Genomic DNA, 25973 nt, shown 5'->3' with positions numbered 1-25973 from the left:
GTTTAAAACCTTCAAGTTTAGGATCAGTGGAAACTTGCCCGAGGGCTTCTTTACCAAAAAAATGTGGGAATAGAAGCCCTGGTCCTCCTGATGTTTTGGGACCTGAACTACAACTCCCTGACTCATCAGATCCTGAAGCAGGATCGTCATTGCAGAAGCTTTTTCTTTGTCCCGGGGAAGGGCTGTGATATAGAACCTTCTCGGGGGACACTCTGAAAATTCCAGACTGTACCCTTCCGTGATGATTCTTTCCACAAACGGGCTTACGGGCATCTGCTTCCACTGTGGGAGAAAGGCAGACAACCTTCCTCCTACCGGAAGCAGATCGTCATTTATTTTTGGTAGTCTGTTCTGAGGGGTTTTTGAAAAGGATACCTCCTCTACCCCTACCTCTTTGGGACCCCCAACCTCTTTTATTTTCTTCCTTTTTCTTATGGGATTGCTGAAAAGGACGAAAATTATTTTTGGGGTTCTGACCCTTTTTAGGGGGAAAAGTCTTTTTCTTATCCGCCGTTCTGTCAAGTACCTTTTCCAGGTCTTGACCGAACAAAAGGTCCCCTGAGAAAGGTAAACCACAAAGTTTAACTTTAGAGGGTGTATCACCCGACCAGGTTTTTAACCATACCGCTCGCCTGACAGTTTACCAAGGCTGCTGACCTTGCAGCCATTTTAATGGACTCAGCAGATGCATCTGCCATATATTTGATGGCTTTCAAAATTAAGGGAAAGGACTCCAACAGATCCTTTCTTGGGGTGCCTGCCTCTACATGACTTTGTCATTTTTCAACCCAGCACTCTAGATTGCGGGCAACAACTGTGGCGGCCATAGCTGGCTTCAGGCTGGTTGAAGCAGAATCCCAGGCCTTCTTTAGGAGGGAATCAGCTCTCTTATCCATCAGGTCTTTTAGAACCCCCATGTCCTCAAAAGCCAGTTCTGTATGACGCGATACTTGCGAGAAAGCGGCGTCTACTTTAGGCTTCTTGTTCCATACCTCAGAATCACTGTCTTCAAATGGAAACCTTCTTTTAAGGGTCTTGGGGGAAAAAAAGGAGCCCGTTCAGGGTCTTTCCATTCCTTTTTGATTGTGTCCGAGAGGACTTTGTGGACCGGGAAAACCCGATGTTTGGATTCATCCAATCCTTGATACATTTTATCATGTATGGATAACTGGACCCTTTCTTCCTGGATATCCAGGGTAGTGTAAATTGCCTTAAGTAACTCATCAACGTCTTCTAAAGACAATTTAAATTTAGAAGTTTTGCTACTATCATCTTGCTCTTGTTCCTCCTCATCTGAATCCCTGAGGGAGGGGAGAGTACTAGTTCCTTCATCTGCGAATCTCCCTCTATTTGCCTAGACAACGGGACTTTCGGGCTAGGTGGTGGCTGCTGAGGTTCCCCTTGATTTGCGGAGCCTTGTGCAATCAGATCCTTAACCGAACCTAAAGAGCTTGCCAGTTTCTGAACTGAAGAAAATAGGTCCTTATAATGTTGTGAAGTTTCCTCTTCCACCAAATTTTTAATACAGGATCTGCACATTGGTTTTTGCCAAGAATCCCTTAAAGGATTCCTGCAAGATGGGCATTTCCTTGGTGCATCCAAGTGTTTAGTTTTGCATGCAGACTTTTCCTGCAATGAGATGACAAACCACCCAGTGCTGCCACCACCAGAAACAAACAAGGGGCCTGGAAATAAGTGCCACTACCCCTTACGGCTATACAGACCAAGGACATTAACTTGGTCTGGTAACCACAGGCTCCCTCAGGGAGGAACAATAAACACAAATAGGCCCACCAAAGTAAGAATAAAAGGCACCATTGTACCCCTCTTATCTGGGCCTGACCGGTGCTTGCAGCGCCTGTTTCCGCTGGTGCTGTCTGTCTGTCCTCCATCGTAGAGCGCAGCGAGATAGTAGCAGGGAAAAACTCAGTTTTTTAAATATTCCCAGGCCTCCCGCGTCATCATCGGGGGGCGGAAACGTAAGTACCGGTCACCTGACCTGCCCCTCAGACGCTGCGTTCCAGGCGTCGAGAACCACTGTGCCACGCCCCCCCAGGAAGCAGCGTCACCGTGACCGGAGCTGGAATGCGGAACACCGCCGACCTGCGGCGGTTACCGCTCAGCCACCAGGCCCTACCACAGCACCCGAGCACACACCGCCACCTCCTGGGAAGCCGAATGCTCCACTGAGCCGGAGCGTCTGGGGACTCCTGAACGCCCCCTCCCCGTAGAGGGGGGCCGGGATGGTCACTGCACCATAAAATTAAAGAGGTAAGCCAACACCCCTCCGCCTTGGAGAGAACGCAGCTCCCTGGTTCCCTATGATGCTTCCACCATGGCGGAGGAAACAATAACTGAGGCCATGGTGGAAGAGGAGGGATCTTAAAGGATCATGTGTGTTTCCTAAAAAGTGGGCGGAGCTGCGCTCTCTCCAAGGTTGTCCTGAAAGGCGATATGAGAAAAATCATTTGTCATTGGGACAGAAAGTGAATTGCAATCTTCTGAACAGATGCATACAGACAGCAAAACAAATGTTACAGGGGTGATAACCCTTCTCTATGTTTTCAGAAAAGCTTAAAAATAGATTTTATGGCTGGAGCTACACTTTAAAGAAGAACCAGTTCAAAATTACAAACAGATTCTACTTAACAACAAACCTACAGTCCCTGTGTTGTTTGCACCGCCTGTATACTGCTGTTCAAAGTATATAGGGCCAAAGGGGCTGGTAATGACCTGGGGGGAGGGGGGCGGGGAAACCCATGCTATTTTTCTCAATGATTTTCATCCATATTGCAGGAAACACACATTACATTAAAGCCGCAAGCAGTTTTAAATTACTTTTTTCTTATAGTAATCTAATTTTGTGCAGGGACAGTTCTAAACACGTGCCACTTCACAGGCATACTATAGACACCCAGCAGGTATGATAGTTAAAAGGAATTTTTCAATCTTTCTTTTTCACTTTAAGCATCATTAAAATCACTGCTCCAGAAAAAAAACGACCGTTTTCTAAAACTTTTTTTTTACATTGATACATGTTCCCTGGGGCAAGACCCGGGCTCTCAAACCCGTTTTACGACAATAACTTGCATATTAGGCTTTAAAATTAGCACTTTTTAATTCGAGCGTTCGAGTCCCATAGACTTCAATGGGGTTCTAAATGTTCACGCGAACAATCGTCCGTTCGAAGGTTCTGGTGCGAACCAAACAGGGGGGGGGGTGTTTGGCTCACCCCTAATCCCCACATGCCAAGGTTCTAGCTGTAATCCCGGACTCTGAACTATCCTTTCAGTCCAAATCTTGCTGCCTCAACATCACCAAAATACGCCCCTTCCTTGGATTACTTTTTCATAGGCTCCCCCCCCCCCCCTCAGTCCATCATGAATGCTACTGTGACTTATCCACCTTACCAAATGCTCTGTGTCTAGTACCTCTCTCTCCGTCAATCTCTCCACTGGCTTCCACTCACCCAACAAACTCAATTCAAAATACTAACAATAACTTACAAATCCATCCACAACTTGGCCCCCAGTTACATCGCTAACCTGGACTCCCAAATATCAACCAAATTGTTCTCTTTGTTCCTCCCATAACCTCCTGCTCATTTGTAACCACCTCCCATACTCACCTCCAGAGCCTCTCCCATACTATGGAACTCACTACCCCAATCGGTCCGATTATCTCTATATTTCTACTCGGTCTGCTTTTAGACAATCCCTGAAAACTCTCCACTTCAGAGAAGCCTATTCTGCCTCCACCTAACAACTGTACTTTTAGGCTCCATGTACACTATCAGCACTTGACCACGGGGCACTTAAACCCCCTTCCTACCCTGACCAATTTTCAGCTTTCGGTGCTCTCACACTTTGAATGACAATTACTCAGTCATGCAACACTGTACCCATATAAAATGTTTGTCCTTTTTTTTTCACACAAATAGAGCTTTCTTTTGGTGGTATTTAATCACTGATGGTTTTTTTTTTTTGCGCTATAAATCAAAAAATACTGAAAATTCTGTAAAAAAAAAAAAAAAAAAAAAAAAAAAAAAGACCGTTGTTTTCTGCTAAAATTTTGCTAATTAGTAATGTTCTTCATACACTTTGGCCAACATTTATACTGCTACACATCTTTGGTAAAAATAATCTAAATTGATGTATATTATTTGGTCTTTGTAAAAGTTCATAAATTATGGTGTCAATCTCTGAAAATTGATCACACTTGGAGTATTGACGGCCTATCTCATTTCTTGAGACCCCAACATGCCAGGAAAGTACAAAAAAAAAAGACCCCTTTTTGGAAAGTAGACATGCCAAGGTTTTTAGAAAGAGGCATGGTGAGGTTTTGTAAGTAATTTTTTCCCACAATTCTTTGCAAAATCAAGATTTTTTATTTTTTTCACAAAATTGACATATTATCAGGTTATTTCTCACACATAGCATATGCATACAACAAATTACACCCCCAAAACACATTCTGCTACTCCTCCCGAGTATGGTGATATCACATGTGTGGGACTTTTACACAGCATGACCACATACTGAGGTCCAACATGCAGGGAGCACCAGCAGGCATTCTAGGGGCAAAAATGTCAACCAATTTGACTATTACACATTGAGGCACTGTAGTGGCATTGATGAGCCAAGAATGTGGATGGCTGGGTATTGCAGAGTATGGATGGATGGACGGACGAGTATTGCATAGTATGGATGTGGCTGGAATGGGCACTGAGCAGCGCTGTGGGCACTACAGATCCAGCACACAGCACTGCTGCAAACAAACAATCTCTCCCCCTCTTCTCACACTGTACCGATCGGTACAGAGAGGAGGAGAGAAGGAACCCGACGTGACGCCGGTTTGTTGTGATCGCCATCAGCGGCCATTTACCGTGATGCGCCAGGTCTTCTGGACCCGGCCGTCAGGGATATTTCCGGGGCGCACGTGAGCAAGATTCTGGGAGAACGTCCATGGATGCGATCCCAGAATAAGTCGACCGCGCTGAAGCCGTCTTTCGGCTATGGCCCGGTCGGCTTGTGGTTAAACTTGAGTTTAGGAGCTTTTGCCATTTCTCTGCCAAAGCTCATTAACTTAATTACATAAAATCCTGAGTCCATGTACACAGACTTTTAGGATAGTTTAGGAGCTGCTGAGGTTAGAGGATGTTCAACCTCCCTCTCCTGAACGCGGAAGAAACGCTCTGATCATTGGCTGCGAAACGAACTCGCAGTGCGATGTTGCCTTAATTTGCATTTTCCCTCGGCCATCAGTCAAAGTAGTTTTAGTGTGCGCGAAGCCTTATTTTCTCCACCACATCATCCCAGCACAGCCATTACCTTTTTTATGGCTGATCAACCCTCCTAGATTGTAAGCTCCAACAAGCACGGCCCTCCAATTCCAATTGTACTGGTGCTATACAAATCCTGTATAATGATTTGCAATTCCATTGAGGCTTGCAATTTTAGGGAATTAAAAGATTGCCACCTCTGCACTGACAACCGAGCGATTGAACATCGCCGATGGCTCGGTTCTCTCAGCTCTCCCCTCCTCGCTCACTGGAGCACTGAGCTGTGAAGGGGCAGCTCGCCGAGAGGCACCTGGCAGATCCAGACTTAATTGTGGTGATGACGCAGTGCCTGGACTGATTCCAGTGATGTCACCAGAGAGCGGAATTCAGACCGCTCTCTGCTGAAAAAAGATCACAGGATTGCAAAACAAATTATACTATTTTGACCCATAGGAGAAGCCCAGCTAAATAAGCCTAGGTTGGACTTCTTCTGTAACCAGTTAGCAACCGCCCTATAGACGAAAAACGTCTACAAGGCGGTTGCTTAACTCTGGGAGGACGTCCGTGGACGTCCTCCCAGAATTGCGCGCACACAGGAATGTCCGTGATTGCCGGGTCCTCCGGGCCCCGCGGATCACGGAGCGATCACTTGTTAACAAACCGGCGTCATGTGATGACGCCCATTCCTCCCTCCCCTCTCTGTACCGAACGGTACAGTGTGAGAGAGGAGAGGGGGGAGAGCGGAAGCAGCAGCAGCTGCTGTGGGCTGGATCTGTGACAAATGCAGTCACAGATCCAGCCAGCCATCCATCCCTCCCTGTGCAATACGCTGCAATAACACCAATACTCTTCAATACCCCACAATACTCTGCAATACCCCACAATACTCTGCAACGTCGCCTATGGGGATTTTTAAGTAGCGAAGTTTGGCGCCATTCCACGAGCGTGTGCAATTTTGAAGGGTGACATGTTGGGTATCTATTTACTCGGCGTAACTTCATCTTTCACATTTATGCAAAAGAATGAAGAAAAAATACTAAATTTGCTCAATTTTATAACAGAAACAAAGAAAAAATCATTTTTTTTACAGAATTTTCAGTCTTTTTTTCTCTTATAGCGCAAAAAACAAAAAACCCAACGGTGATTAAATACTACCAAAAGAAAGCTCTATTTGTGTGAAAAAAAGGACGAAAATTTCATTTGGGTACAATGTTGTATGACTGAGTAATTGTCATTCAAATTGTGAGAGCACCGAAAGCTGAAAATTGGTCTGGTTATTAAGTGGGTTTACGTGCCCAGTGGTCAACACATTTTCTATATACTCAATGCAACCCTATCTTTTATATTGTCCCAAAACATTGGGTGGGGGTGTGTGTGTGTATTTATATATATATATGTGTATACACACACACACACACACGAAACCTTGGATTGCGAGTAAAGCGGTTAACGAGCGTTTCGCAAGACAAGCATTTTTTTTGTTTTTTAACCACTTGCTTACTGGGCACATATACCCCCTTCCTGCCCAGGCGAAATTTCAGCACTGTCACGCTTTGAATGACAATTGCGCGGACGTGGCTCCCAAACAAACTTGACGTCCTTTTTTCCCCCACAAGTAGAGCTTTCTTTTGGTGGTATTTGATCACCTCTGCGTTTTTTATTTTTTGCGATAAACAAAAATAGAGCGACAATTGTGAGAAAATTTTTTTGCTATAATAAAAAAATGTTTTCTCAGTTTAGTCCAATACGTATTCTTCTACATATTTTTGAAAAAAAAAAAAAATAAGTGTATAGTGATTGGTTTGCACAAAAGTTATAGCGCCTACAAAATAGGGGATAGAATTATGCCTTTTTTTATTATTTCTTTTTTACTAGTAATGGCTGCGTTCTGCGATTTTTGTCACGACTGATATTACGGCAGACACATTTTTGGGACCATTCACATTTATACAGCGAACAGTGCTATAAATATGCACTGATTACTGTATAAATGTGACTGGCAGGGAAGGGGTTAACACTAGGGGGCAAGGAAGGGGTTAATGAGTGCCCTGCTAGGTGATTCTTACTGTGGGGGGAGGGGACTGACTGGGGGAGGTGACCGATTGTTATCCCTATATACAAGGGACGCACCATCGGTCTCCTCTCCCTGACAGGACGTGGATCTCTGTGTTTACACACAGAGATCCACGTCCCCATCTCTGTAACTGCCAATCGCAGGTGCCTGGCGGCTATCACGGCACCCGCATCGGCACCTGAGTGACGCAGCGGGCGTGCGCGCCGCCGGAGCCCGCGCCCCAGTGGCTGGAGGCCATACATAGACGGCCTCCCAGCAATTAAGATCCACATTGCGGCCGTAAAAAGTTGTTGGGCGGGTGGGAAGTGGTTACATTTTGACTCGGTTTGAGAGTGTTGTCTCACAAAACAAACAGGATTCAAGCCGTGTGCAATACCGCATTTGGCCAGAGATGCAGGGGCCCCCGGAGCCGTTTGAAAATAAACATCTTTCCGAGGTTCTCCAGCGCCCCCCCACCTCTGGCCACATGCAGTATTGCATGCCATATTGATTAGTGGTTCCAAATTAATAACTACTGCAGTAGGGAACAGACACACTCCGCATCTTTCCAAATAACCGTTCTGCTTTATGACGCAATTGAGTTTTTTTTTTTTATACACAAGATTACATAGGTATCACATTAATATTACAATGGTACATTAACGGCAACAATGGGCGCAACATAGGCAGACTAATTCTAATCAGGACTCAAAAGAATGCAAACATGTAATGAAAACATTAGTGCCGTGTGTACAGTGAGTGCAGTGTGCAATACACACAAAATAGAATACAATTATATAAAGATCTTACAAAATTTCCTTCACACCATAGAAGTCAAAGCAGAACGAATTATTTCTGTTTCCATTGACTTCTATGGGGAAACTCACTTTGATATGCAAGTGCTTTGGATTACGATCATTCTCCTGGAACAGATTATGCTCATAAACCAAGGTTCCACCATATAAACATGTAGAGTCTTTGATAAATAGCTGCACAAATATGAAATTGAAAAAAAAAAAATATATTGCAACAACCAGCATTTTAGTCTCTCAAGTCTCTGCTTTCCATATAAAACTTGGGGGTTTACTGTAATTTCATGCAAAAAAAAATAAATAAAATAAAGCAGGATTTTAAAGTGCAAAAAATTGCCCCAGTCAGAGGAGAGGCGGTGGAAGGAAACCCGATATTAGAGAAATAGGTCGGCCACCATTATGAAGACACAAGTAGCCTGTGTCTTCTGCCCACCGACACAAAACCAGTGTGCAGGCCAAGCCCTGTGAGCCGGCTATCTCCATGTTTGTTCTATAGGTCAATGAGTGACAGTACGAAGCAAAAGACAAGCCGTCCTGACAGTATTTAGACGCTGAACGCTGCCTTGTTTCCGCCTTCCCCAGCTTCTCCTCACAGAAATGGCGCGGTTTGTTGTATTATGAATATGAGTTGAAGCCGTCAAGCAGCTGACCGGAACTACGCTCCCAGGCTGACTAACAATCATTATGGCGCCATTCTCTCCCTGTGGACGGGACCAGTGACATCTATTATATAACCCTCCCCTCCTCTTCCGTCCTATGAATCAAGCCACGCCCCTCCCGCATGTGTAACAAACACCGAGCGTCCTTTCCCTCCCCCTTCCGGCCTGTATCGGGGCGTGTCTCGTTCCTGCCCCCCTATGCCTTTCCCAACAGACTGCGGTCCCGCCCTCCCCCGGCACGGCTCCTCCTCTGCTCTTGTGGTTGGTCGCCGTTTTCCCGCTTTGCCCGGACACCGCCATTTTAAATAAAAATAAATAAATAAAATAGCAGTGGCGTTCGGTGAGCTCTTCTTCTGGACGGGGATTTTTTTTTAAATTGTTCTAGCGGTGACCGGGACACTTCCTGTAGCCGGTTCTCTGCGCCTTTTCCCGCCAAGTGTGACCGAGACTTGTTCAGACATCTTCCCGCTGCGCCATCTCCGCCGCCGGGCTGAGCACACAGGTGAGTGAGTAACGGGGGCCTCCATGCTGTCATCTCTGTCTTGTGTGTGTGGAGAGATCCATACAGACGTGTGTATCGATCTATCCCAGTATGGACCGGGGTGTGCGTGCGCTGCTTGTCAGTACTGTGCCCATAGATACACACACCGGTGTGTTGTCATTCCATTCTGGAAGCTCCCCTATAGCTCCCTCCTCATACACCCCCACCCCCCATAATGGGGGATACAGAGCCATAGAAACAGAACTCTTCACCAGAGAATCGTTCTTATTTGTGTGGATTGGAGGGGACTCCAATCAGAATCCTCCATCTTGTTCTGGTCTGAGCAGTGTGGGGGGTGATTGGTTGCTCTGGGGAATACGGTTTTATCAGAGGGCTGTGTGTCACTTGTCAGGCAGTGCAATATCAGGTGCAACCTGGAGATAACATTGGATTTCCCGCCTCTGGGTGCCTGGGGAGCTGTCATTACTCCAGGGAATACCGCTTCTGATGATTAATTTCTGTACACAGGCAGGTGCTGTGAATGGAAAACATGTTTACTACATACACTAACCTCCCAACATTTTAGAGGAGATGAACACTTTGAATGACTAGCCTAGTTTGCAGAAAGCTTAACTATGTTAATTCCTCCAATGGCTTCCGATTGCCCAATAAATGATGAGTGATTGCAATCCATTTTATTTTAACCACTTCAATATCGGACACTTTCACCTCCTTCCTGCCCAGGCTTATTTTCAGCGATGTCACTCTTTGAATGACAATTGTCGATCATGCAAGACCACCCTTAGGCCACTTATCGTCTCTCATGCTCAGCATGAGTAAAGGAATGCCTTTCCTATCCTTTGGAACGCTCTACCTCAATCTCTCTGGCCACCTTTTTAGGTGATCCCTGAAAACTTCTCTCCTCAGCGAACCCTATCCTGCCTCTGTAAAACGACTGAGTTTTTAAAGTGGGTGTAAAGGCTGGAGTTTTTTTTTTTTTTTCTCGTGTTAAAGCGGAGGTTCATCCGTATATATTACTTTTTTTCCCTTAGATGGATGCTCGTTTTGTCTAGGGGAATCGGCTAGATGTTTTAAAATATGAGCCATACTTACGGTTTACGAGATGCATCTTCTCCGTCGCTTCCGGGTATGGGCTGCGGGAATGGGCGTTCCTTCTTGATTGACAGTCTTCCGAGAGGCTTCCGACGGTCGCATCCATCGCGTCACGATTTTCCGAAAGAAGCCGAACGTCGGTGCGCAGGCGCAGTATAGAGCTGCACCGACGTTCGGCTTCTTTCGGCTACGAGTGACGCGATGGATGCGACCGTCGGAAGCCTCTCGGAAGACTGTCAATCAAGAAGGAACGCCCGCTCCCGAAGACCCATACCCGGAAGCGACGGAGAAGATGCATCTCGAAAACGGGTAAGTACGGATCATATTTTAAAACAAATAGCCGATTCCCCTAGACAAAACGAGCAGGAATCTAAGAGGAGAAGAGAAAAAAAAAAACGAATTGGGTGAACTCCCGCTTTAATGCAGTAATCAGTCTGCTGCGCAAATCGCTGTAGCTGTACGGCGGGGCAGTGCTTAAAGGGGTGCGCACCCACCGCGTGACCTCGGAGCTGATGCACGTGGCTGCGATGTCCACCAGGCACCTGCGATTGCTCCTGAGAGGGACAGAACGGAAGCCTGTGAATGTAAACAGATCTGCTGTTCATAATGGTTATGAACAGCGACCAGTCTCCTTCTCCAGGCAGTCCCATCCTTCCCACAGTTAGAAACGCTCCCTGGGACACATTTAACCCCTTGATCATCCCCTAGTGTTAACCCCTTTCCTGCCAATGACATTTACATAGTAATTGGTGGCTGTTTTTAGCTCTGATCGCTGTATAAATGTCAATGGTCCCAAAAGTGTCCGATCTGTCTGCCACAGTGTCATAGTCTCACTAAAAATCTCAGATCACTGCCATTACTAGTAAAATAAAAAACATGCCATAAATCTATTACCCATTTTGTAGACACTATAACTTTTGCTCAAACCAATCAATATATGCTTATTGCGATTTAATTCTTTTTTATCAAGAATATTTAGGATACATATCGGCCTAAACTGATAAGGAAATAATTTTTATATATTGTAGCAGAAAGTAAAAAATATTTATTTTCAAAATTGTCGCTCTTTTTTTGTTTAACCCAGGTTCACACTGGGCTGCGGGAATGAAGCCGCGTGAGTTCAGCTTAACTCGCACGACGTTGGTCCCGATTTTGGCTGCGATTAGAGACATCTGACATGTCAAATACCACCACAAGAAAGCTCTATTTGTGGGGGGACGGGACCCCTCAGACTTACCATCTAGATTCAGAGATGTTGCACAAGGGACTCGGCTGTGTCCCCCCCCCCCCTCATTGGCTGAGACAGCAGCGCGTTGCCATTGGCTACCGCTGATGTCAGCCAATGAGGAGAGAAAGGAGGCAGAGCCGGTCCACAAGTCCGTGTCTGAATGGACACTGGACCTTTGGCTTGTTTGCCCCCATAGCAAGCTGCAGGGAGAACCCAGGAGCACTGAAGAGGGATCTGAGAAGTGGAGGATCTGGGCTGCTCTGTGCAAAACCACTTCACAGAGCAGGTAAGTATAACATGTTTGTTATTTTTAACAGGGAAAAAAAGACTTTTTAGTACCACTTTAATTCTTCCTTCAATTCACCCGTCACTGTACTACTTGCCCCGCCATATTAAATTGTAATCTCTTATAAGCAGGACCCACCTAACATTCTTGTAATTGTATTGTCTCCCTCTGACCACTGGGGGGTTCTCACTCAGCACTGCTGTATTTGACAACACATTGGGTCTTTCCCGCTCCACAGATCACATAAACAGAGACATCTGACTGCATCAAGGTTCAAACACCCATCTGTGACCACTTGGTCTGTCAATACTTTGTGCAGGCTGAACGACCGCTGCTAATGGCATGCACCTGTCATTTCAACCGCAAGAATACGCTGTTTCTTGCCGCTGGAATCTGGTGTATGTGGTTAAGTGCCCATGTGAAGGGGGCGGGGCTTGGTCTTCCACGCTCCATTCCAAAACTTGCAGGGGGGGTGGGTTTGGATTTAGGCTAAAAGATCTCTGATCTGCATGCATTGTTGTAGCTATGTACTGCGGCGTCTTACAATGCACAGTAAAGCACTACCATTAGATGCATTGGGACTGAGAGGAGGTATCTACCCAACTGTGACACAGCAAAATGACAATCTGACAAGGTGTCCATTTCTTCTCAATGCTTTCAAACTTGCATTTTGAAAAATCAGCTTGAATTTGTTCCCATGACGTGTGTTCTTCTTCTTTTTTTTTTTTATTTTTTTTATATTATTATTGATATGATTAGTGCAATTCCTGTGAAATTTACCCAGTTACATAAACAGTACTTTCTATTCTATGTGCAGGAAAAAAACATGTCTTCTGATGTATCGGATAGCCTGACAAAAGAGGAAACAGAAGATGTTGAGATGGAAACAGAGGCTGTTGAAATGGAAACCGAGGAGAAAGATATTGAAGATGCTGCTAATGGGAGTGAAGGAGAAGAGGAGGAAGATGAAGAGGACGACGATGATGATAAAAAGGGTATGTGCATTTATAAAGTGCAGTTTACCATGTTTTGACAGTCATCTAATCGAACTTGTCAAAAATTTGACTCTAAATGCAATGTACTGTGTATCTACAATTCAAAATGTTTTAACCAGTTTTGGATATATTTTACAGTAAATGGGGGTGATGATTCCCATTGCACTATAAAAATTGTAGAAAGTGTTCTATATCCTAGTAAAGTGTGGTGTGTGTGTGTTTTTTTTTTTTTTTTTTTTTTTCCAGAAAAGAGTCTCATTGTTGAGGGTAAAAGAGAAAAGAAAAAGGTGGAGCGATTGAGCTTGGAAATGACCGTTGTAAGGAAGGACTCAGTCATGACTGAAGGTACTGTGAAGTAATTTACACTGGACTAAAACCAAGATCTTCCCTCTAACATACAATGTCCTATATCAACATGTAGCATTGCAGCAGTTACTTGCTGCCTAGGAAAACTGCTGCATGCTCTCTGCGGGCATTGGTCATGGTAGCCACCATATTTGCCAAACTACTTTCTGCAGTTCTGCAAAACGTTTCCTTCCTGGCCTTTTCGGTCTTCCAGCTGGACTGGGATCAGGGTGGATTTGATTTAAGGGCCAGTTCACACCAGGCGCAGTTCCGTGTGCATTTTTTCTGCACTAAAAAATGCATGCACTGTGTTTTCCATTAATTTCATTGGCTCTAGTTCACACCATGCAGTCAGTTTCCAGTGCAGAAACTGACTGCATGGTGTGAACTGGTGCCTTTGGGAATACATGGGAAAACACTGTGCATGCATTTTGTGCAGAAAAAAAAGCACACGGAACTGCGTCTGGTGTGAACTGGCCCTAAATCATTATTTCAGGCCTCATGCACACTGGACATTTTTTGGACTATTTTAGAGCAGCTGTTTTTGGCAGTAGGGTTTTTTATTTTATTTCTTCTACAGTATTATCCTATGTGTCCATGCACACATAGGCTATTAGCAGTTTTGGGGAGTGGTGTTTTTGAGCAGTAAAAACCCCCCAAAACCAGTGGGTTCTGAGAGACATTTTTCAGCTGTAAAAACGGTGATAAACGCTCAAACGTCGATCACCAGCGGTTTTTTTTTTTTTTTATGTTTTTGATCCATTGAAGGAAATAAAAAATTCTTCACACAAAAGTTAGAAAAACTCGCTGCAAAGCTACTGGCGTTTTTAGAATGTTATTTTAACATCCAGTGTGCATTAGGCTCAATAGTAAAAAGGCTTGATTTAAATCAACACAATTTTAAATTATAATTTTTAAAGCACAACTGTCATCTCTGTCCCACTGCAGCTCTTCCTCTGACCCGCTCTTGACTCACCAACGGTCCCATTCACTTTTAATAGAATTAAGGACCGGAAGGATTTGCCCCCTAATGGCCAGGCCATTTTTTGGGATACGACACTGTCTCCTTAACTGACAATTGTTTGAGTAAAATGTTGCACGGTCGTGCAATTTTTTCCCCCCCATAAATAGAGCTTTCTTTTGGAGGTATTTGATCACCTCTGCGGTTTTTATTTTTTGTGCTGTAATACATAGCCGCAAAGAAAAACGCGAAAGGGTATATTGGTTTGCCCAAAAGTTATCGTGTCTACAAACTATGGGATAGATTTAGGGACTTTTTTCGGGACTGCGACATTACGGCGGACAAATCTGACCCCAAATTACACTTTTTGGGGACCAGTGACATTATATTTTATGGCTATAAAAATGCACTGATCAATGTAAAAAAAAACACTGGCAGGGAAGGGGTTAACACTACTAGGGTAATCAAGGGGTGAACTGTTTCCCTCAGCGTGTTCGAACTAGGGGGGATGGGCTACCTGGGACATGACAGATCACTGTTCCCGGTCACTGGGAACGGAAGATCTCTGATGTTCCCCCTGTCGGAATGAGGGTCCGCCTTGTTTACAGAGTCAGATCCCCATTCTGCCTCTGTATTAGGTGATCGCGGACTTTGCGTCCGACCCGCAGGAACGCTCCTGCGTGAGCCGACCTGCCGCAGTACAATGGGACAGCTGGTGATGCGGCAATGACACAAGTTGAGGGACGTAGCGCCAGCATGTGAGTGGATGCCCGCTAACAGGCGCTGCCATGATGGATCTGAAATGACGGGTGCTCTTTAAATGCGAGGACTTATTCTTGGTGGTAGTTGAGAAATCTTAATTTTGTTTGCAAATATTAAAGATTCCATTTATAATAATAAGCTGTCAGGTTAGTAAAACGGTGATAACCGAACCGATTCAATCATACAGTTTGTAGTGTTCATGGATTTGCAAAACAATGGGATAAAGGAATATTCCTGAACTTTGTTTTATCTCATGGTTACTGTGAAATTGTGTGATTGCATCAACGCAGTGCATGTTATGTCAGCTTGCAGAGCTTGGATTCATTGCGTTTACCAAAAATGTAAATATTGCAGACTATACAGCCTCATGCTACATAACTAAGCTACATTTCATGCTGAATAAACAAAATTATTACTGTATCCTAAATAGAAAACTATTCTGAGATAGATTTTTACTCCAAAGGGATGTTCATGTGGATGGCAATTTTGTAATGTCTAGTGGAACCTCAGATTGCGAGTAACATGGTTAACGAGCGTTTTGCAATATGAGTACTATTTAAAAAAAATCCTAAACAGCGAGTGTTGTCTCGCAAAACTAGCAGGATTCAGGCTAAAGCGGTGTGCAATACCGCGTTTCGCCTGGGGGAGGGGGCGCCAGAGCCAATTGGCGCCATTCGGAAATGCTCGTAAATACTCGGTTCCTTTCTGAGGTTTACAAGGTCAGCCGAGTGAGCTGTCCTCGGGCCCTTCTGGCTGTTTCCGTGACACCCCTCCCACCTCTGGCCGCATGCGGTATTGCATACCATTGACGTCAATGTGGAACAAATTTATTTTCGTTTTCATTGACTTCAATGGGGAAACTCGCTTTGATATGCGAGTACTTTGGATTACGAGCATTCTCCTGGAATGTATTGTGCTCGTAAACTGAGGTTCCACTGTATTGTCAAACAGTTTCACTGTTATTCGCTAATCTAAATGGAACACATTTCTCATTTTGCATAATATACGATTTTACTAAATCCAAATCCTTTGCTTGCAATACTTTGCTGCTAAAAAACAAACACAAAAAAAACCTTTTTGGAGTCATCCCATCTTTGTAAAAAAAATAAATAAAATTCTGGGGTCTGCAGACTCTTGAATATGCGTTTTTTTTTCTGTTTATATCATACTACGTAACCAAGCTTCATTTCATGCTGAATAAACAAAATGAATTAATGTAGCCTAAATAGAAAACTATCTTAAAGCAGAGTTACACCCAAAAGTGGAACTTCCACTTATTTGTTTCCTCCACCCCTCCAGTGCCACAATTGGCACCTTTTGGGGGGGACAAGTATCCGGTTCCCACTTCTGGGAGCCACAGCCGCGGATATTGATGTCACTGCTCAGCTCCCTCTTCTCCCCCCCCCCCCCCCCCCCCCCTGCGCCGGGCCAGTAGGAGAGAGGAGCGGAGCCTCGTGCATGTGCTGTAGGGTTCCCGGCGTGAAGCTGTAAGGCTACACTGCCGGGTTTCCTTGCCTGCAATGGCAGCACCCGACAGCTGAAGGCAACATGAGCTGCGGTGCCGACATCGCTGGACTCCAGGACAGGTAAACGTCCTGTTATCAAAAGCCAGCAGTATGTGTAGCTGCTGGCTTTTAATTTTTGCAGCGGTGGGCGGACATCCGCTTTAGGATAGATTTTTACTCCAAAAGCATTTTATGAAAACAAAATTTGAAAAAAATAGGAAACCTTCATTTTGTTTGCAAGTATTACAGATTCTAACTACCAGAAAGAATAAGTCCTTAAATTGTAAAGAGCACCTGTAAATTGACTTGCTTTAAATCAAGTCCACTCTGGTCTTTGAAACGTCAGCATACCCAATATATTCTGCAATATGTAAGTTTAGTTCAGCTAAAAGTCCAAATTTTGAGCTTCTACACTAATGTACTATAACTGCATTCTCTTCCAGGAAAGGGTGAAAAACTACATGAAATAGAACGCATATACTACTTCTTAAAGAAGAAGAAATGTGATGAGTTACGACTTTTGCATCGTCTGCTTTTTAATCGCCCAGGCACAGTAAGTATGTTGTGCAAACGGCTACATTTCTGCACAACTATATACATGGTTGTGGCTTTTCCCGCAGCTTTTTGCAATATGTGTAAGTATATTAACAGCAAAGCAACAAGACTTATTAGTCTAGTCATGGCAGCCTTCATATTTCTCAGTGTAGATTTTCTTTAACCTTTTGCCAGGAGTACAATATGTCTTTGCTAGTTAGTCCAAGCACGTGCTCCCCCAAACACTGTTCTGGACTAATTTGGGAGCCCAGAAACAGCAAAACTTCTGTCGGGATAGAGAAGAATTGGAGGTGTAATACCTGGAAGTAAAGCTGCCTTATTTTGGATAAAATGAGAAACACGTTTTTTTCTTTCTTAGAATAAAGAGCAGGATTCTTGGTGTAACATCTCTTGCATTAAACAAAGACATTGGGATGACTTTACTGTTTAGTGTGTTTTTTATTTTTATTTTTCTTTCCAAGTGTATTTCCCCAAAAAAATTCCATTTGAAAGACCGCTGCGCAAATACAGTGTGACATAAAATATTTCAACGACCGCCATTTTATTCTCTAGGGTATCTGCTAAGTGTGTGTGTGTGTGTGTGTGTGTGTGTGTGTGTGTGTGTTTTTATATATATATATATCTCTCCTATCTATCGATATCGCATTTTTTTCTTTAAACTATTAATCGTGCAGCGCTACCTGGAAGTATTGAGCTCTTTTCATTTACGACTGGATGTGGCTGGGAACCTTCTACCACCGATATGCTTCCTTTGGTGTAGGGGTCCCTAATTCCACCCGGTAAGCTGATGGTGAAAGAGTACCTCCCAGACTGTCGCATAGGTTTGTAAGCTCCCTTGTGATGGTAATAAGATTGACATGGAGGGCCTGGTATGTGCATTGAGGGCTCCCTATTGTAGTTACAAAATAAATGCAGCTTGCAAGGAAAACTGTGTGTGTGTGGTTTAAAAATAAATATAAATTCACACTGGCAAGGCAGCTCATCTGCGAAAACTGACGTACGCCTGTGCTCGCCCAAGATAGTGGTGGAGAGATAGAATGGGGTTCTGCTGTTCTGACAGGGGAGGAGAGAGATCTGCTGTTCCTAGTGATCAAGAACAGCGATCTCTCTACTCCCAGTCAGTCTATCCCCTTGAAAGTTAGAAGCTCATCCCTAGGGAACACTGCCAACCCCCCCCCCCCCCCCCCCCCCCCCCCCCCCCCTTGATCACCCCCTAGTGTTAACCCCCTCCCTGGCAGTGCCATTTATATTGTCACCGGTGCATTTTTATAGCACTGGTCACCAAAAAGTGTCACTTGGGGTCAGATTAACTGCTATCTGTGTGAGGAAGTATAATGGGGATTTGTGGCGGGGGAGTTGATTGTGCAAGGAAGAATTTGTGCAGAGAACGGTAATTTTGTAGTGGGTAGTGCTAGGAGGAGGGATTTTTGTCCGAGGGGCATTGGAGACGGGAAGATTTTGTTTGGGGTGGTGTGGCGATTTTGTGCTGGGGGGTAGAGGAATTTTGGGTTAATAGGAGCGATTGGGGGCATTTGCGGGCAATCTGTGCTAGGATTGAAATTTAAGAGGTGTGTGTGTGTGTGTGTGTGTGTGTGTGTGTGTGTGTGTGTGTGTGTGTGTGTGTGGTGAGGGAGATTTGTGCTGGGAGCAAGGGAAATATTTTGTATTTTGGGGGTAATTTTGGCTTACAGATGGATATGTCATGTGTGGGTTTTTTTTTGTATGACGGAATGTTTGTCCACTGATGATGGTTTTCTCATATTTTTTGTGAAAATATTGTTTTGATATTTTGCTCATTGAGCTTTGAAGGTAGTTGCAAAGAAATCCTGCTTTTTTTATGCTTCCAGCAATGTTGCCAGCATGCACATCTTCCTTAGGAAGGATTGAAGCCCATGTTGAAATATGCACCACAGCGTATGCAAAGTGTGACTGTAGTTCAGATGAATCCATCATGATATTTACATTTTATTGCCTTACTATTCTAGGTTAATCTGGTGAAAAAGAATATTGGACAGTTTAATGGCTTTGCATTTGATGCTGGAAGTGAACAGTACAAAAAAAAGGAAGATATGCTAAAAAAGTAAGTACAGCTTTTTGTCTCAATCTATTTTATTGAAAGCTTAGGTAGCATTCAGTCACATATATAATATACAGTACATCTTGGCATGGGGTACAAAATAGAACGGGTATAAGTACACCAAGGTGTCACACATAGGATATATATTTTTCTCCAGTCGTCTTCCAGGACAGCCTCTTGAGACCTTGGGCTCCTCCCTCCGGGACAGGAAACACGTACACCCTTTTCTTTAAAGGGCAGTCCTCCAGGTCTCCTCCTCAGTTATTTGTGTTTCCTGCCAGAAGGGAAGGAGCACGTCAAGGGACTAAGAAAATGCTGGACTTCCATCTCTGCCTTGGTACCCCTCTGTTCCTGGTCGGAAGAGGAGGTCACCAAGTTCCTGCTGCTGTCCTTGCGCTCGGGGAGAGCGGGGACCCTTGGGGCTTAAAATCCTCCCCCCTATCCCCAGTACCTGGCCTCAGTAGCGTGGATTTCCACAGCAGGGGACTCAGCATGGCGGCGGTGAGTGACGCTGGCTTAGCCATGCCGCCCGGCACTTACTTCCTCTTCCGGAGCGGCGCTGAGGGGCGGGGCGGATTCGTTCCTCGGGCGGAAGTGCGTCAGAGGAACGAGTCATCAAGGGGCGCCGACGGATGTGGTCCCGTCCGTCAACAGGCGCAGCAGAGGAACGAAGGCTCCGGAGCGGCGTGTTTCACGGCAGCAGCGCTGTTTACAACACGGGGACTGATGGAGGAAGCGAGGGCTACAGACTCCGGGTCCACCGGCTCTGGCATCTCCCAGGTAAGGGGGCGAGGCCGTTCTGCCTTACTCTGGGGGATTAGGTCTGGAAACAGACCACTATCACTTCTCCCTCCCTGGGTGGGGAACTTGGTGGAGGGACTCCCCCGCACTTATTTTCTGACCTATCTCACAGTGGTGTGTGGTCATAGGGGCTGTTTTCTGACGATTATGCTTGGCTATGTGTTTGCTTGCAGGTCAAAGCTCAGGACAAGACAGCAGTCCAGGCCCCAAAAAGAAAGTGCGCTGTGTGTGGGGAGAAGTTAGGCTCTAGCTGGAAAAAGCCTCTATGTGCTGAGTGCATCGCCAGTTTAGTTAAAGACGACTCCGCTGCGGAATGTCATAAAGTTTTGACATCTGTCAGGGACGAATTGGCATCCACCTTCAGCTCCTTTAGGGGGATGATGGATAGGGTGCAAATGGCATCCCCAATTTATAAAGCCTCTAGTGCACCATCCTTGGTGGCCACTCCCGGAGTGTTTGAGCAGGAGGAAGAGGAGGCTGGTGGGTCCACACTGTCCCAAGCCTCTTCCCAGATGGACTCAGCATCGGGCTCAGAGGTAGAGGAAGATTCCTCCAGGGGGACAAGATACAAGTTATCTCTAGAGGACGTAGGAGAATTGCTTAATGCTATCTACGAAACCTTAGAGATTCGAGAGGAACCGGTCCAGCTATCAAAGCACGACCAGTTATACCAAGGGTGCAGTGCTCAAAAGACCAAGGTCTTCCCTGTCCACAAGTCGCTAATAGAAGCTATCTTGCAGGAGTGGGAGCAGCCTGAAAAAAGGCCCTTTTTTGCGGGGAATTTAAAAAGGAGATTCCCTTTTGAGGATAATGCATCACAGCCCTGGAACAAAAACCCCAAGCTTGATGCACCCCTAGCCAAGGTCTCTAAAAGAACCGACCTGGCCTTTGACGACCTTGGATGTCTTAAGGATCCCATGGACAAAAGGGGTGAAATACTACTCAAAGGAGCATGGGATGCCTCCACCATTGCACTAAAACCTGCTCTGGCAGCTACGTGCGTGGCTAGAAATCTAGAATGTTGGCTCAATCAGCTTCAAGCCCACATTACAGCGGGTACTTCTAGGCAACAGATTCTGAAATCTTTCCCGTTGCTTATGAAAGCTGTAGGCTTTCTAGCTGATGCTTCTTCTGAATCAGTGAAGCTGGCAGCTAGATCAGCTGCCCTGGTTAATGCGGCCAGAAGGTCAGTCTGGTTAAAGACGTGGACCGGAGATGCAGCGTCAAAACTAAAACTCTGCGGCTTGCCTTTTTCGGGGGACCATTTGTTTGGTCCAGGCCTCCAAGAGGCTCTGGAAAGGACGCAGGATAAAAAGAAAGCTTTTCCCGAGAGAAAGAAAAAAGATGGGAATAGAAAGTTTTTTCGAGGGTTCAAGCAGAACCAAAAAGACGATAACCGTCCTAAAAAACACTGGGCTAACCAGAAAGGACGAGGTCGAGGGGGTATCTTGTTCAACCCTCCTCAGGCTACCCCCAAAACCCAGTGACATTCAGGTCCCCGTGGGAGGAAGACTGGGGGAGTTCCTCCTGCAATGGACAAAGTCTACAGTCAGTCCGTTTGTTTTGGATATAATAAAAAACGGTTACAGACTAGAATTCCTGTCCCCTCCCCCTCCATTACTTCTAATCACCCAACTACCAAAAGATCGGGAGAAAGCGGAAGCCTTGAGCCTCCTCATAGGAGACTTATTAGACCAGAGAGTCTTGGTGGAGGTTCCCCTAGCGGAAAAGGGTCTAGGAGTGTATTCACACGTGTTCGTGGTGAAAAAACCCTCAGGAAAATACAGACTGATATTGAATTTGCGCCCCCTGAACAAGTTTGTCAGGTACAAGCGCTTCAGAATGGAGTCAATTTTTTCAGTGACCAATCTTATCTTTCCAAATTGCTTTATGGCCACGGTGGATCTGAGGGATGCATACCTGCATATCCCAATTCGCCCGGAAAGTCAGAAATTACTGAGGTTGGCAGTGAAGATGGGGACGACAATCAAACACTTCCAGTTCAGGGCTCTCCCCTTTGGACTGTCGTCCTCCCCAAGAATCTTCACCAAAGTGCTGGCAGAAGCCTTGGCGCACCTGAGAACACGGAATATCACCGTAATTCCATACTTGGACGACCTCTTATTCTTAGCCCCATCAGGTCCCCAACTAGAGAGCGACCTAAGGGTGGCCCTGTCCTTCCTGAACTCCTTAGGGTGGTTGGTCAACAAGGACAAATCACAACTGGTACCTTCCCAAGAAGTCATGTATTTGGGATACAGAATTTCCTCGGTGGAAAGAAAGACCTTTCTCCCACTGGAAAAATTCCACAAATTGGAACAAGCAATTGCACAGCTTCAAACAAATTTAGAAGCCAGTATCAGGGAGGTGATGAGGGTCTTGGGACTCATGTCAGCATGTTTCCCAGCGGTGCCCTGGGCCCGGTTCCACCTACGCCCCCTACAGGGGCTTATGCTCAAACATTGGAATGGCAGGAAGGAAGGGTTGGACCTTCCAATGCCTATCCCAGACAGAATCAAAAGAGATCTGTGGTGGTGGCGGTCCAAAAAGAACCTAGTGGGAGGGCTCTCATGGCAACCCCCAACTGCCCTGGTGCTGACCACCGACGCCAGCGGAAAGGGTTGGGGAGCCCACTTAGAGGAGACTTGGACCCAGGGACAATGGTCCTCTTCAGAAGTCCTAAAGTCATCAAACCAAAGGGAGCTGTTGGCCGTCCTAAGAGCCATACAGACTTTCGGGAGTCGCCTAGTAGGACAACACCTACAAGTAAGAACAGACAATGCGTCTACGGTAGCCTACCTAAACAAACAAGGGGGCACAAGAAGTCCAGCCCTTCAGGCCACGGCGACACAAATTCTAAGCTGGGCAGAGAAGAATTTGATATACCTTTCGGCAGTCCACTTGAAGGGATCTCTAAACACCCTGGCCGACTTTCTCAGCAGACAGTCGATAAATCAGGACGAGTGGTGTCTGAACCAGGTTGTGTTCGAGCAAATAGTGTCTCTCTGGGGATTACCAGAAGTGGACCTATTCGCTGCAGAAGGGAACAAGAAAGTTCCAGTGTTCTTCTCTATCCACCATCAGGACAGGTCGAAGGGTATAGATGCCTTCGCCCATCCCTGGCATTTCAACCTAGCATATGCCTTTCCCCCAGTGAGATTAATTCCCAGGGTAATTCAGAAGTTTATCAGGGAATGCACGGACCTAATTCTGGTCACGCCGTTTTGGCCGAAGCGGCCTTGGTTCACCAGCCTAAAGAAACTGGCTCTATATCCACCTTGGTCACTTCCGGAGAGAGAGGACCTACTGTCCATAGGTCCGGTTCTTCACCCTCGGATAAAGAGCATGAAATTAACTGTTTGGTTTCTGAGGAACAACTCTTAAAAGCCCGTGGTTTTTCAGATAGGGTAGTGAAAACCCTGCTGGAATGTCGCAAGCCAGTGACAAGGGCTATCTACTCCAAGATCTGGAAAAAGTTCAATTCCTGGAGGTTGGAGCAAGGGTCTTTCCAAACTAATATTCCAGCAGTGCTGGATTTTCTGCAAGCTGGGGTAGAACTGGGCTTATCCATAAGCACCCTCAAGGTACAGGCTGCGGCCTTAAGCATTTTTCTGGAGACTCCCCTTCAGCAAGATCGCTTTGTTAGGAACTTTTTCAAAAGCCTGGCAAGATCCAAGCCCGTTGGGGTTAAAGCATGTCCTACATGGGATCTCTCGCTGGTACTAAAAGCTCTTGCCAACAAACCTTTTGAGCCGCTGGAGGAATCTTCTCTGAAGCATGTGACGTTGAAGACAGCATTCCTAGTCGCCATAACCTCGGCTAGGAGGGTTAGTGACCTTCAGGCCCTCTCTATTAGAGAGCCCTTCCTGAAGGTTTTAGATGATAGGGTCATTCTTAGGACGGACCCAAATTATTTGCCAAAAGTGGCATCGACATTCCACAGAACTCAGGATATTATCCTACCAACTCTGCATTCCTCGTCAGAGAATGATGAGGGGGAATTGTCGTCCCTACTGGACGTTAAAAGAAATATTTTATTTAGAGGCCACTAAGCAGTTTAGACTTAGTGATTCCCTTTTTGTTAATTTTTCTGGTACCCGTAAAGGTTACGGGACGTCTAAATCCTCTATAGCCAGATGGCTAAGGATGTTAATTACTGAGGCTTATCAGATAGGGGGTAAAGAACCACCAATTGTCAAAGCACACTCTACCCGGGCAGTTGCAGTTTCTTGGGCAGAGAGAGCCGGAGCTTCCCCGGAAGAGATCTGTAAGGCGGCAGCCTGGACATCCTATTCAACCTTTGCAAGGCATTATCGGTTGGACCTTATGTCAGATAAAGATCAGGCCTTCGGACGAAGGGTCCTACAGACAGTGGTCCCACCCTAAAAAAGAGTAAGTTTCTTGCTTATCATCTCAAGAGGCTGTCCTGGAAGACGACTAGAGAAAAACCGGAGTTAGGCTTACCGGTAACTCTGTTTCTAGGAGTCTTCCAGGACAGCCGGAGTTTTTCCCACCCGGTGTCAATCTAGGAACTGGTAGTGTGGTAATGATCTAACGATGTGTAGATTGTGTCTTTCAGAGTCTTCTGTTATTTCTCGGGCAAACTGAGGAGGAGACCTGGAGGACTGCCCTTTAAAGAAAAGGGTGTACGTGTTTCCTGTCCCGGAGGGAGGAGCCCAAGGTCTCAAGAGGCTGTCCTGGAAGACTCCTAGAAACAGAGTTACCGGTAAGCCTAACTCCGGTTTTTCCCCAATTGCAATAGAAATCATGAATATTTCCTTCAAAGGGGTCCCAAATGATCTTGATGCCAGGAAACTGGCAACAAAGTAAAGTACCTCCTATCATGCCCTGTGTACTCTAATGGTTTGAACACACTCCTCATCTTGAAGGCAGGGAAAATATGTACTGTAGAGATTGAATGAATACCTACACACAAAGTGACTATAAAATACACCTTCCTCCAAAATAATGGCAGCGCCATGAATTCTAGACCTTTTTTAATTTTATTTTGTCTTCATCTTGTAAGCTAGTTCAATAATGCTTCAGAGAGGTTATAAGGCATTGTAGACCAGTTGGTAGGTCCTAGTCCAGAACCATTTGATTCTAGAGAATTCCCAGCCGATCTATTAAAATAGCCGGCCACTCCACAACCCTACAAACTGCAATCCAAGGCCTTCTGGACAAATTTGACCATTCTACATGGTATCGTATATCGCCTACAGACTCGGGCGCTTGTTCTTACTGGCTTCCCATGTGAAAGAGGTTGACAGCTTTAGTTTTGGCTTGCCCAGGATAGAAACCAGCTGTGTATATTCCAAGTACCTCTCGGAAAGATGACTCTGGAAACCAATGTCCAAATCTTAAATGAAGGTTCCCTTTGAAGTGTCTAGTAGAGCTGGGATCAATGGAATTGGTCTTACCATCAAACATCAAGACAATGTGTCCCTTACTAGAATTTGAAGGCTGTCAATGGTTAACCATTACTGAAGCACTTGACTGCTGAAATCTCCCTCAGGGATTGGGATCAGCTGCAGGGAGGGTGTTCCTTGGGTGAGGAGGAACGTGGCAACTTTGGTTGACTCACCCTGGCTGCAGGATGTTTTGCTGCCTGATTGTCTGTCCCAAGGCCCAGGCTAGAAAAACATTTTTTGCCCTCCTTGGTTGTGAGTGAATAACTGGCTCCCTTGGAAACATTTGATGGGAAAGACCTGGCGGTGTTCAATATGTCAGTGGAGAAACCTGCATGAAGGGTGTCGTTTCAATGAATTTATGGATCCTTGATGCTGTTGGGTCAGAATAGTTGGTATGGATTCCCCTGAAAATTAAGGGAGTCCTGTTTCAGGCTGCTAATGGGCACTACTTAAGGCTCTTTCACACAGGCGTTGAAAATGGGCGGTTGGTTCCCGTGGTGTGTGTGTGTGTGTGTGTGTGTGTGTGTGTGTGGTTTTTTTTGTTTTGTTTGTTGCTCTTCCCAAACGCCTATCGATGTCTAACAAAATTGTTACAATAGGGAGTGGCTAACACTGCAGCTTTAGTGTTGCTTCGCGTTGAGGAAAAAA

The 25973-nt window shown here is 45.5% G+C and overlaps 1 protein-coding gene across 2 annotated transcripts in view; it reads left to right on the top strand.

Annotated features, from left to right (window-relative positions):
• Nucleotides 1-9051: 9051 nt before the first annotated feature.
• The window catches only part of DEK (DEK proto-oncogene), a 32931-nt gene continuing 16009 nt past the window's right edge, over nt 9052-25973 (top strand). Inside the window, exons 1-5 of one of the 2 annotated variants that reach the window (XM_040353778.1) lie at nt 9052-9307; nt 12731-12908; nt 13155-13253; nt 16925-17034; nt 19022-19116. In XM_040353778.1, the coding sequence (XP_040209712.1) occupies nt 12740-12908; nt 13155-13253; nt 16925-17034; nt 19022-19116 (473 nt within the window). In that variant the 5' untranslated portion in view covers nt 9052-9307; nt 12731-12739. The remainder of the gene's footprint in view (nt 9308-12730; nt 12909-13154; nt 13254-16924; nt 17035-19021; nt 19117-25973) is intronic. The other variant, XM_040353777.1, reaches the window with a different exon arrangement.

Source organism: Rana temporaria, chromosome 5, assembly GCF_905171775.1.
Source record: "Rana temporaria chromosome 5, aRanTem1.1, whole genome shotgun sequence".
Lineage (NCBI taxonomy): Eukaryota > Metazoa > Chordata > Amphibia > Anura > Ranidae > Rana > Rana temporaria.
Note: the sequence above shows the minus strand (reverse complement) of the source record. Positions and strands in the feature narration are given on the sequence as shown.